Below are 13,061 nucleotides of genomic sequence, written 5' to 3'. Positions count from 1 at the left end.
CAGCGGTGCCAAGAGGTTAATAGGATACCCACTTTAAGAAGTTCAAATAGACTAAAGTCCATGTTGTTGCATTTGGGGTTATTTGACTCAAGGAAGTCCGTGAGGGAGGCTTCATAGATCAGAACAAGGCTTTTAAAGTCCCTTGAGGTGCCACTTCTATCGCAGCTATTTTAATTTACAAACGCCAAGCCATCAAATTGTGGTGAGATAAGCCGGTCGGGTCTTAGACTGTGGAATTATTAACAAAACCCAAAACATCCGAACTCTCATTGAGTTAAGCATCTTTTGTTCCATTATTCATAATAGAGCATTGCAGAAGATGCCAGATTTCTTCATATTTGCTCTAAAAATACTGTTGTAAAATATAATCAAGCACATAACATTTTGAGGTACTGTCTGTGCTGCAATGATGTTTAATCTCAATGAGACTTATCCTGGTAAAATAAAGGGAAAGAAAGAAAAGGGTAGTGCAACTCCACTACGTGCACTTTACCCTAGATTGGTGCAAATCTAGTGACCAAAAATGTAACTTTCTTTAGTTCCTTTACAAAATGTTTGGTCATGTTGCAAAGCATGTTTCTTTAGATGTCTGTTAAAATCTGTTCCTTTTTTGGACAAAGGGAGGTACAAGTATCAGTGTTGACGTTGATTTTGAATGAAAGTAATTTTTTTTTTTTTTAGTCAAGTGCTCTGTGCTATATTTGTCTCCACAGAACTTAAACAAAATGTTCCTCCCCTTCCTTCATCCTTTCTCAGTTGAACCTTCTCACTTTCCTGTGTAGTTTTATACTAACCTCCATTTTGTCTGCTCTTCTTCCTCTACAGGTTCATCTTCTCTGTTCATCTTGTATTGAAACTGATCCAGCCAAGCAAATTGTACAAAAGAGCTGACAAACACTTAACATGGCTGTGGCCGGATGTCCGGATTATTTCCTACATCATCCAAATTATCAGGTAAATGGAGCCTTCCTATGTAGGAAGAATGTATATGCTACTTTAACAGCTCAATTTGTAGAGATGAAATGTTGCCATTGTAGTCTAGACACCCTAGACTAAAGTTTGAAGCCAGGCGTTGATGTCAGTATCAAGTGTGAAGCCAGATTTGGATTAGAAATAGTGCCATTGTCTGCATAAATTGCATTGCATTGGATCGTGTCACTGCGTCGGATGTTGGACTTGTTTATCGCCAGGGCATGGCGAACATAACTCATAAATTAGACTTCTTGGAATTTTTTAGTTGGATGAGTTTATGAAATTGGACCTCTATGCCTCTACACACCAGACACTCTATTATTCAGCATGGGAAACTAATAATAAACCAGCCAAGAAGTACTCAAGGTTCTGTAGATTTGCTTCCAAGAATTCTAGGAAACGGTGGGGGTGGGTGTGAATCAGGTCACTGCGTTACTTTCCAACAGTCGGGCCTTGCCAAATCCTGCCTGTCCCGGTCTCTTTTGATGATGCTCTTATAGTCTATTTGGATTACTTGTTAGAGAGAGGGAAATAAAAGAATGGCCTTTGGTTACAGTTTGTCCTTTTAGTCTAGTCAAGACTAAAGAGAGAGTTGGTGAATGGCAGTGATATGGTCATAACATTCCACCACTGTGAACACATAGAGTTCACAAAGAGTTGCAGGGGGACGGGCTATAAAAGAGTGTTGGTCCAACAGAGGTACAAAAGCATCTTGTGGCTGACAAGCCCCCAGGTAACAGCTGTTCTCTTTTTCTATGGTTGGCCCATGTGCTTGTACCCATACAAACAGAGACACATACACTAGGGTCTTTTGTACTCGAGGGTATTTAATGTGTTCTCGCAGTGGAAATCATATTTCATGTTCCTTGAGTGCGTTTTCAAAAGCTCTTATTATATTGTAGTGGAAAATGAGCAATGAATACAAAAACATGCATAGAAAGGCCAACAGTTTTATATTTCTATCCTGGGTTTGTGTTGATTGACTGTAGCTCACATGATTGAAAAAGCAAAGCAATTACAGGAACCCAACTTCAACCAAATATAATGACAAGGCAATCATGATAATCAACAGCATTTGTTATGAATATTTGTTAGCTTCACAGTGATCGAGAGAGAAAAAGCAGGACAAGGATGGGCTGAGCAAATCAATGCAGATTTACAATTGAAAAGGATGCTACACATTTTTATAAAGCAAATAAACAAATCAAGCAATGTTGATCCTTGGTCCTGTCACAAATGAATTGACCATGGGACTATTGTCCAGGCATGTGAATTGGGAGTTGTGCTAATTTGTTATCTTAAAAACAGAACTTTTGCATTCATTAGGAAGATATGCTTGAACATGACCAAATGTTGGCTCATTGTCAGAAATAAGTCCTCTGGGACCAAATTCTATCCCTTCAGCCTCACTAGCTGAACTTGAGGTGCAGATTGTTTTTTGTCATTTAATCAAATCTTTTCTTAGGTTGAATTTTCACCAACAATGTTAGGGCAGTCTAAACAGTTTTAATCCTGATGTGCTGATGTATTACTTAGCAAGGGTGCACTCAACTGGAATATTGGTTTTAATTTAGGGTCAGGGGTAGGATTTGCACGGAAGCCTCCGTAGAGCAAAGGGCTTCCAAACATTTGTATTAGGGCAGTAGCACTATTAGCCTAATCAAGCTATTCTGTTGTCTGCAGGTCATCTGGGCAACAGCTTTATATATGACCTTTGACCTCAGAGCTAGAGGACAGAGAGTTCAGTCTGCTACACTCTCTCGTATCTCCAAAGCTTAGAGAGACAGAAACCAAAAATCCATATAAGTCAGGTACCTAACCCAACAAAAATAAAACTACAGGGGACAAGTTCTGAGTTGAAGCTGAAGTTATACTCCCTGTGATGAATCATCACACATATAGTATCCAAAAAAAGAGAATTGTAAATATACTGTATGTAAGCTAATGTGCTAATGTCACCAATCTCTCAAACACACCAAGCTCTCACCATGTGTTGTATTTTGTTGATACTACTATATTTAGCAGACATAGACTATTCCACTATTAGACACTGCCTTAAAAGCCATACAATGTGATTGCAGTGAAGAATCATTTAGTTCTTACATGTTTTTGAATTTAGCAACTGAGGCTATAGTCAGTGTGCAATGTACATACTCTAGTTTGCACACACACACACACACACACACACACTGAATGATAGCTGTTAAAAGAACTAAACTTCCATAAATACATGCTATGCTGTATATACATGTAAAACCAATCTGGGCCCTCATGTATAGTAAAACTTGAGTCGATTAGACAGTAAAATGCTGTGTAAGCAGAGCTCAAGGAATCTCTGTTTACCTATAAAATAATTGTCATGGATAGTTGTATGCCCTCTAGTGTACTAGCCACACAATTCCATTTGTTTTGCTTAAGCTTTTGCAATTTTTATATTTCACTGCTCTGTTTGTGGGTAATTTGATTTCAGTCGTGTGTAAATGTAGATTTGGTCTTGAGGCTTTGGTTATTGAGTTGACTTTGCAGCTTTTACTCAGTCCGTCAACAGATTTTAATGTAATGCATTATGATTCTAGTATTAAATCATTTTTAGGCAAATGAATGTCTCAATTTCTTGCTGGCTGCAGTGGCAAGGCAGGATCACCAGATTAAGAATGATATATTCCACAGGGATGATTTGATACACACTGGTAGATGCTTCCATGTTTAATGTTTATTAATCTAGGGATGAGGGATGCTTTACTGGATATTTTTTTATTAAAAGAAAATATGATTATTTGTATCCGCCAATGTTATGTAAATAAATGTCAAAGCCCAGCTTGTCAGCAGCTCAGCTGTGCTGTGAAAGCAGCTGAGTCCCACTGTATAAACAAACAGATAAACGAAGCACTAGAGCAGACATTAGTGTGACCTCCTGATCCCATTCTGGTTAATTATGTAAGAAGGGATTTCCACTTGCTGTCTAGTATTCATGAAGGTGTTACCAGGACTGTATACAGAAAGCACTATTAATGTCAGCAAAAAATGTCTGCTAGAAGGTTGAGTAAGATTTCCTGAAAGTTAGTTCTGGGTTAAGCGAACCATAATGGACATTTCATGCCATTTTTTAAATGTTCTTATGAATCCAGTCCACTCTCAGCTGGTCTTTCTTAGCTAAAAGGCCATCTGTAAGATCTATATTCAATAGCCGGTCATTACATTTAACCTCAGTCTGACCTCTTTTAAAGGCGTAGCTTGACATGCGTCTCAGTCTTTTCCTTTTTGTTTGAGCCCCGATCTCTGGACTTTTGTGTCGGTGTTGCTTTCAGTGACTTAACCTTTTCTCTGGCCCTCCACTGACCCCTTTTTAAAAGCTAAACCCTCGACCCCTAATTTGAAGTTCCTTTCAACTTCATCAATATGAAATGGCCCTTATATGCTACTTGTCAAAACTTGGCCTACCCTCAGTCCTATTTTGACCCCTCTCTAAGAACGTAAGCAACGTGTGTGTGTGTGTGTGTGTGTGTGTGTGTGTGTGTGTGTGTGTGTGTGTGCTTATGTCTAAGATAATAAGTGTATGAGAAAAAAAAGAGTAAAAACAAGTATAAAAGATGAAGCCCATCTGGGTTTTTCATTCAGCACACAATAAAAGAAGAAATGTTGAATTTTTTTTCCCTCAGTCTTTGTTGTCTCAACATTATAAGCTTTAGTAAACCCTTAGCCAAACGCAAACGCAGAGTTAGCCAATGGCATGGCTGAGAATTATGCTAAATGGTCGGTATTTATAGGATTAAACCCCCAAGTTAAAGTTTTGTCAATTGTCCATAGTGGCATCAAAGGCTGTCTGGGAGTTGGGACTTTTGTCGGTAAGATCCACAAAAGAGATCAAGTTGTGCTTTAAAGATCCTTTAGTTCTTTAGTGCATGTGTGTTAACTCATTTACTCCCAGACATGCAAAATAGCTTCAAGACCGGTATATGGTCTGAAAGAATCCCTACGTTTTTGCTCAGTGGAGCTGAACCATGACCATCCTGTCCTGAACACACACACACACACACACACACACACACACACACACACACACACACACACACACACACACACACACACACACACACACACACACACACACACACACACACACACACACACACACACACACACACACACACACACACACACACACACACACACACACACACACACACACACACACACACACACACACACACACACACACACACTAACGGCGTACCATCCCTCCACCAAACAGTGTCCCAGTGCTGTTTGGGTGGCTGGGTATGGATCAGTCACAGTCTGGTAGCTGGACCCCCACACAGTATTTGTTGATGATGGGGTTTGCTATTTAATGGGAATACATCGGGTGATGCGGTGGTTATTTTACCTCCCTTTTTTTATTTCAAAAGAAGGTTAGTCCCATTGCGCACGTCTGGAATGCAAGACAATACAAAGACGGAACAATGCAATGTAATGATTGGATGCGGTTTGGTTAGTTGGTATAGCAGAAGGGTTGGGGGGGGTGTTGGTGGACAGAACCATATGCTGACTTTGACTTTCCAGTTATATCCATTTTAGTGTGGACGTAGGCGACAGTGTATGCAGCAGAGAGGAACACTTATAACTTTTTCTTTACTGGCAAATCATGGATTCTTTATTTTGTAGATTATTTTATTTGAAGAATTTAGTCATCAAAGTGGAATTCTACCTCAAGATTTACTCTCACAGTGAGTGAAATCCCTACAAAATGCTCAATAAATCTTGTTTGTAAAGGTCATTTCCATGTTGTTACAGATGATTTAGAAAAAGTGTTTTAAATGAGCACTATAACGTTGTTTTTGTGGACAAATTTGAGCTTGAAATTCTTTAAGCAGCCTGTAAAGGGGAACACATCTAACAAAATGTATCTAAAACCTTTGAAATTCAATTAAAAGTACCTGTGCTTTAGGTTTTTTTTATAGTTTACAATACTCTGTGGGATTTTCTTACAGTGATTGGAAATATGATATGATAATGTGACTAAGAAAGGTCAAACGAGGACATTGTCTTTAAATGGTATCTTAAATTGTGCTCTGATACACACCTGGCACTGTTTTACACTGTTGGTGGGATGTAGTAGTGTTTTCAAACGGGCACTGTATAAAGAGTATCTTTCTCCTAACCTTTTTGTATTTTTCTGTATTTGATAAAAAAATATATATGTATCTTGTAGCATTATCTCCAAATTGCGAAAAAAGGTATGTAGAAATAATTTAAAAAAAGGTATGATTGGTTAATTAAAAATATAAACATTTGAAGGCAAATACTTCACATTAGATTCAACAAATACTGCAAGCACAGCTGCCTCTCTTTTATGAACACATGTAAAACTGCAATGACCTCAGCGGCTATAAGCACTTAGAAAACTCTATACTTGTATTTGTTTTGTCTGCATTTAAAATAGTCACGCATACAATTCTTCAATATGTGACCAGTCATCCTGATGTATAGCTTACCGTGCTAAAATGCCATTCCATGGAGTTGTTCTTTGTGTTTACCATGTTGATTGCAATATTTTATTTTGAAATATGACATGTTTTCTTTCTTGCTTCTCTCTCCCACAGCAGGACAATATAGACCGGTCCTCCAATCACCGACAAGCTGACCTCATTGGTCCGAGCTTCCAGCAATCAGCCAATCGGAGTTCCCCTAACCATCAAGGTTGGTACACCACCTTCCATCAAAAGAAGTGTGTGTGTGTGTCTGTGTGTCTGTGTGTGTGTGTGTGTGTGTGTGTGTGTGTGTGTGTGTGTGTGTGTGTGTGTGTGTGAGAGAGAGAGAGTGTGCCTGTCTGCGTGTGTGTGTGTGTGTGTGTGTGTGTGTGTGTGTGTGTGTGTGTGTGTGTGTGTGTGTGTGTGTGTGTGTGTGTGTGTGTGTGTGTGTGTGTGTGTATGGCCTAGCATTACTATACTTGTGGGGATCTAAATCTGTTTACACAGTCACGTGTGAGGACTGGCTTCCCTTATGGGGACAAATTGGAGGTCCCCATGAGGGGAATCATTAATTTTAGGGTGAAGACTTGGTTAGGATTAGGGTTAGGGTAAGGTTAAGGTTAAGGGTTAGGGTTAAGGTTAAGGTTAAGGGTTAGGGTTAGGCATGTGTTGGTTATGGTTAAGGTTAGGATAAGTCTCCAGGAAATGCATGTAAGTCAATGTAATGTCCCCTGAAGTGATCAATCAATCAATCAATGTTTATTTATATAGCCCAATATCACAAATGTTACATTTGTTTCAGTGGACTTCACAGTTTGTACAGAATATCAGTATGACAATACGACACCCTCTGTCCATAGACCCTCACATCGTACAAGGAAAAACTTCCAGAGAAAACCCACAGTTTAAAGGGAAAAATGGGAGAANAACATTTTAGAAGAAGAGCCGGATGTTTCGGGAAATTACCCGTCCGCGTAGTAGATGGAATTTCCTTGAGTAATATGGGATAACAGGATGATCCCCGTACGCCAGGTTCTTACGTCCCAACAACCAACAAAGGATCTCAGAGATTTTCACGTTACCCTCGGTCTCGGAAAGAATAAGTTCGAGGTGAAAACACCTTAGTCGAAGGTCAAACACAAGCCTGCCGTCTGTGGGATAGGCAAAAATTCTCACGCGAATTCCTTGGAAGGAAAATCTATTTCGAATATCAATCCCTGACTAATCTAAAGTCGGGGATCAAAAAACGAGGCTATATCCGAATCAAACAGCCCCCTGTAGAATGAAAAGGAAGAGAGACAAGGATATGGACACATGAGAGTACAGAGGGGCCTAATTGGGTCGAAGGGTTTAAAGAAAGAAAAACCAACAAGATATATGCGGTCCTAGGCGCCTCAGTACCTACTAGGACGACCAGGACACAGTACCTTACGCTCAGGACCCTAGAACTCAGCACCGACACAAGGACCTAGTATTAGGACCTACCTATACTGAGCACCTAAGTAGCGCAAGGATAGACACTAATTGGTGCTAGTACGTAAAGGCGCTCTGTTAAACCGAATGGATACAACGTTTACAAATAGAAAAGTTAAAGTGTGCCGTAGATAACCGTGCAAGAGCAGGCAGGACCCTTTCCCTAAGGGAGGAGACAACGAGAGGGACTGCCAAGAGGAGAGGGAAAATTTGACACCCAAAAGAGCCCTTCAAAAAGGACATGCTACACTCCAGATACCTGTCTCACACAGCATAACAGTAATGACATAAGACATGTTTGACACTTCCAAGGTGACTTTGTTTAATTGTAACACTATAACCCGTGTTCTATAGGGAGCCAGTGTAAGGCAGCCAGAACAGGAGTAATGTGGTCCCTTTTCCTAACTCTGGTTAGTACACGAGCTGCAGCATTTTGAATCAGCTGAAGCGACTTGACTGACTTCTTGGTACACCCTGATGTATACATGGTGTGTGTGTGTGTGTGTGTGTGTGTGTGTGTGTGTGTGTGTGTGTGTGTGTGTGTGTGTGTGTGTGTGTGTGTGTGTGTGCGTGCGCGCGCGTGTGGGGGGGATTGGGTGGTTGGGTGTGTGTATGCTGATGTTTGCACATTAAACCCATCCATTATTCTTGAGTTACATTGGTGTTGTATGACACAGAAAAACATACTTGGTAATGCGCTGACATCAAATTTCATAGATTTTACACAATAGGACTTGTCATATGATATTTCATTCTTCTGGGACTTACTGTACATTGACTTGGTGCAACAAAAGCTGTGTAGTCTCCATTTCTTTTCATATATAAAGACTACAAAGGTCATCGAAATTACCTGGGATTGTTGTAGTAGTACTATGGGTTTGTGTGTGTTTCAGTACAGTGTGGACAGCAGCTTGCTCCTCATTATCTTCCACTGGGCCGGGGGGGGGGACAAGGGGGATAATATATATTTGGGTCTCTTCCGCTGTAAACATTTCAGCAGTTCAAAGGATGATCTGCATAGACACAGGGTGCCATTATAATTACGCCGTCTATCTAATTGTACCATACAGGGTTCATCCATGACAATCGGAGCATGAGATTTAAGCACAATATTGGCTCAGCATGGGAGGTAAGGGCGGGGAGTCTGCAAGGTTCCAACCAGTGAATTAGAACGCTTGGCACTGGCATGGGAAATAAATGGAGCAGAAATGACATTGTAATTTTTCAGGATCAGCCGGGATGGAGGGAACTCAAGAGGACCAGAGAGACAGACGAAATAATTTAACCAAGACATTTAGTTTACACTGTCTGAATGATAATTTTTTTAGAGGGACATATGTTTTATTTTTGTTTATTTCAATAGTTTGTTAGTAGTCAGGAGCTTGATTCATTTGTGCAGACCACTTAGATTTCTGTCAGATCTCCTTTCCTGTATTGTTCTTTTTTTTATTTATGAAAAAGGTGTCAAATAAGCTACAACTTTTAAGTCTTTTTACCATTTGAGCCTGTTCACAAGCTGTGTTACATATCATCCTCATGGTCTGTATTATTTGTGCAGACATTTTTAATTTAGCCTAGTTCCTGTCGTGTTATTAGTAGTATTGTAATCTTTGCTGACATTATTCAATTCAAACCACTAAACTATGTGTTAATTATTAGAAGGCTATTAGAGCTCCCATAAGCTAGAACAGTCATAAACCAATTCATTTTTGGAGGGAATAGTATGTTTTCTTTTGGGAACATGTCTTCCATTATTTGACATGCTTGTAATGAGATGCTATTGCACAAGTGGCTTTTGTAGCATTTGTAAACCAACATTTGATGTAGACAAATATAAGTTTCTCTTGCCAACAATGAATCTATTAATTATATTTTACTTTGGAGCTTATTATTATAAATGTTATTGTTATAAGTTGTTCTAATACAAGTTGAATATATTTTGCCCAAATTCAGTATTCTTTAAATAAATAGAAGAATGACAAAACCACATTTTCCCGGGTCGTGGTGTGACACACACGGCAGTCCTTTCCAGTTACTCACAGATGTGATGTCTCAGGCTTGTACTGTGCAAACGCTGTCTCCTCTCCTCTCTTGTTTTCCTCTTTGCACACGCCAAAGTGACTTCAGTCGTATAGCCAAGTCCATTGTCTATAGGATTATATAACTCGCTCTCTGCCAAAGGCCAATACAATATGAAAATACAAAAAAAATACTTCAAGGAGTACATTTAATAATCACCAACCATCATTGAGTCAACAGTTGGCCCATCCATCTGTTTTCTTATAAGATATGAGAGAAAAAAGACAGCAAGTGTTAAGATTACATATTTTTTCAGAATAAGCAAGACAGTTGGCAGTTAGGAACCTGCTCTTTTCTTAGTTCAGGACATCGTGTGCCCTGGCATGACATGAAGTCTGGAAAAGGACAGAAAAAGACAAGAGAACAAATTAGAAACTGGGAAAAGTTGAGTTGCTCAAATCAAATGTGATCTACTGCTTTTACTTTAGTTATGACGTAACTAGGCATTCGAGTGGCCTGGGGTCCATCATGATTTTAGTTTAGTGGCATACAATTTTGAGACATACGTGGAGGTTATTAAGTATTTTTTTTTATTTGCCAATATCTCAGAATGTTATGTACTAGCTAAATATGTCTGAGGCAAGGCAGTTCAATCCTGTTCCACGCTGTAGCAGACCTGCTGATTTTGTGTAATTTTTTGTGAGTATGTCTACGTGCAGGACCGTGACATTCTCACCCCTCATAATGCCTATGATATCGTTTGATGCTTCAAAGTTTTATATCTGGTTATGACTTCCATAGTTCAGTTATGGCCCAAAATGTTGACTTTTACAGTCAATGATTAAACTCATTATTTAAATAGTATGAACAACATGTTGGAAATGTATTACAATTAAGTGTTGAAACTTGAATTTGGATCATTTACCTGAGAATACAAGCTAAAATACGTCATGTTTGGATCATTTACCTGACAATACTAGCTAAAGGACGTGTTTCTGTTTTACCGTTTAAACCACTTCGCTTGGCACAAGAGGGTGGAGTGGGTGTTCAGTTTATTTTCCCCTCTTCTGAATCTTAAGGGGTTTAAATACAGTGCGTGCGTGCCTGCCTGCATGCTGCCTGTGTCATCAATCTGTCAGCCTTACCGCCGGGTGAATGACGCAGGCCTTTGTTTGCCTGATTGTGACATACACAGGTGATTATGATCGTATGACTGATAATGACGCAGCATTCCCACAACCATGAGTGAGTTTAAGGGTTTTTTCTTTGGAAGAAAACAGCTAAGCCAATTCCCATCCAGATGCCAAACTAGGCCATATTTCGGAGGAAACCTATTTTCTCTCTCTAGCCTGGGGTTACATGTCTCACCTTGTGTGATTGATGGATGATGAGTACATGTTTTGTTCGACTTTTGCTTTTGATTTGCTTTTATCTAGCATAACCAGATAAGTGTTTGTTTGATTTTGTTGTTACATTTGTATTTATTCTTTTGTTTAGGTTATGTGTCTCTGTTCTCTGTTACAAGTGTCTTGCCCTGTCTGTTCTTAACTTGTGTATGGCCACGTATGAACCCTGTGTTCTGTGGTACATAGCTCTTTAGCTCCGCAGGCTAACTATAAGTAGCTGCTCCAGCTTACATGTCACTATTAATACCGGCAGATTAACCACCTATGATTTACAGCCACCTGTGATACAGCTAAAAGACGCGTTTTCAGGAAATCAAATCAAATCAAGTTTTATTTATATAGCACATTTCTAAACGATTTTTGGTCGAGCCAAAGTGCTGTACATATAATAAAAATAGCCTACAGTAGAGACACTTTACAGCTAATACAACAGCAAAAATTGTTCAGAATATCAGTATGAGAAAAAACGACACCCTCTATCCTTAGGAAAAGCTTGGCAAAGGCGACACTTTAGGTTCTTAAGTATAGCTTTCAGCCTCAGTGCTGAAGACAAGCTCACCTGTGTCTCCTCATGTTGTTTGTGCCTCTGGAACAAGTAGTTCCATAGGAAACTGATTCCATCCCAGGCTTAAGGGCTCCCTTTGAAGCCAGTGCTTTAAAACTTTATGTCAATCAAATAGTTTTTTCCCAACGTCAGCTTTCCGCTGAGCAGTGGGAATTTTAGAGTGGCATGACCCTCACAGCACCTTGCAGGATCCAGCTGTCAGCTGTCCTGCACTCTGAGCTGTGGGACAATTTCATGAGTCACAAAGTGCAGGGCACATTTTAAGCCTTGTAGTTCTGGACAGAAGGACTGCATGGTAAAAGTTCAATTGAACATCCAACAAATGTGCTTTTTTTTTTTTAAACACGCTTTCAAAGTGTGTTTGCTTTGAACCTAAAAATGCACAGATAATGAAAAAGCACCAAATCAATTATTTCCTAACTGTATTCATGGGCTGCTCAGAGGATGAAATGAGAAATAGCCGGTTTGAATTTAGAAAAATAAATAAATGTGAAATAGTTGATTGTTTATCTGTCAAAGAGTTTTACTTTTGGAATAGCTGTAACAATGAATACAAAAAGTCTAGTTCACTTAGTAAAAGGTTTAATAATTAGACTTTTCTTCATCAAATTAAGCATAGCTCAATAATCTTTACTCGTCACTTACATTTAAATCCCTTTTGTCATCTTTTCACATCTGTTTCTTATGAATGGTTTTGAATCTGGCTCTGGACCTTTTTCTGCATGTCAACCCCTCTGTCTCCCAATTTCAACTCTGTCTCCACAATAAGAGCGCTGGTTGCCCCAAAAAATATTAAAGAAATTAAATAATGTTCATTAAAAGAAATCTGATCAGATGGTTCTCTTACCATTACTGCAAATAGCAATGCAACTTATTCTCTGTCTATTATTTGGTTACAATGTAATGCATTTCATTTAAATCTGCCTGTAACACTAATTAATATGTGAGACCATGTCAGTTTGAGAGCCCCTACAGTACACTTTACAATTAGAGCCTGTCCCCCCCTAGTGGTTTACTTGTGTCCTACAGTACAGTTGGCAGGATCTGGATGATCAGAGATTTGATGATTCATTCATAATGGAGAATTATATATCATAGGACGAGTCAACACTGGAGATTGTAATTTAGAAAGAGCAAAGTTATGCACCCAGTTTACCC

The 13,061-nt window shown here is 39.3% G+C and overlaps 1 protein-coding gene across 2 annotated transcripts in view; it reads left to right on the top strand.

The window, feature by feature from the left end:
• The first annotated feature begins 828 nt into the window (after positions 1 to 828).
• LOC104961436 (growth factor receptor-bound protein 10-like) overlaps positions 829 to 13,061 on the top strand; it is a 49,763-nt gene continuing 37,530 nt past the window's right edge. For both annotated transcript variants that reach the window (XM_010789735.1, XM_010789734.1), the window contains exons 1-2: positions 829 to 954; positions 6,573 to 6,669. In XM_010789735.1, coding sequence (XP_010788037.1) covers positions 904 to 954; positions 6,573 to 6,669 — 148 coding nt within the window. In that variant the 5' untranslated portion in view covers positions 829 to 903. The remainder of the gene's footprint in view (positions 955 to 6,572; positions 6,670 to 13,061) is intronic.

This window comes from Notothenia coriiceps, unplaced genomic scaffold (genome assembly GCF_000735185.1).
Source record: "Notothenia coriiceps isolate Sejong01 unplaced genomic scaffold, NC01 NC01_scaffold00033293, whole genome shotgun sequence".
Taxonomy (NCBI): Eukaryota; Metazoa; Chordata; class Actinopteri; order Perciformes; family Nototheniidae; genus Notothenia; species Notothenia coriiceps.
This window is presented reverse-complemented; position numbering and strand designations above follow the sequence as displayed.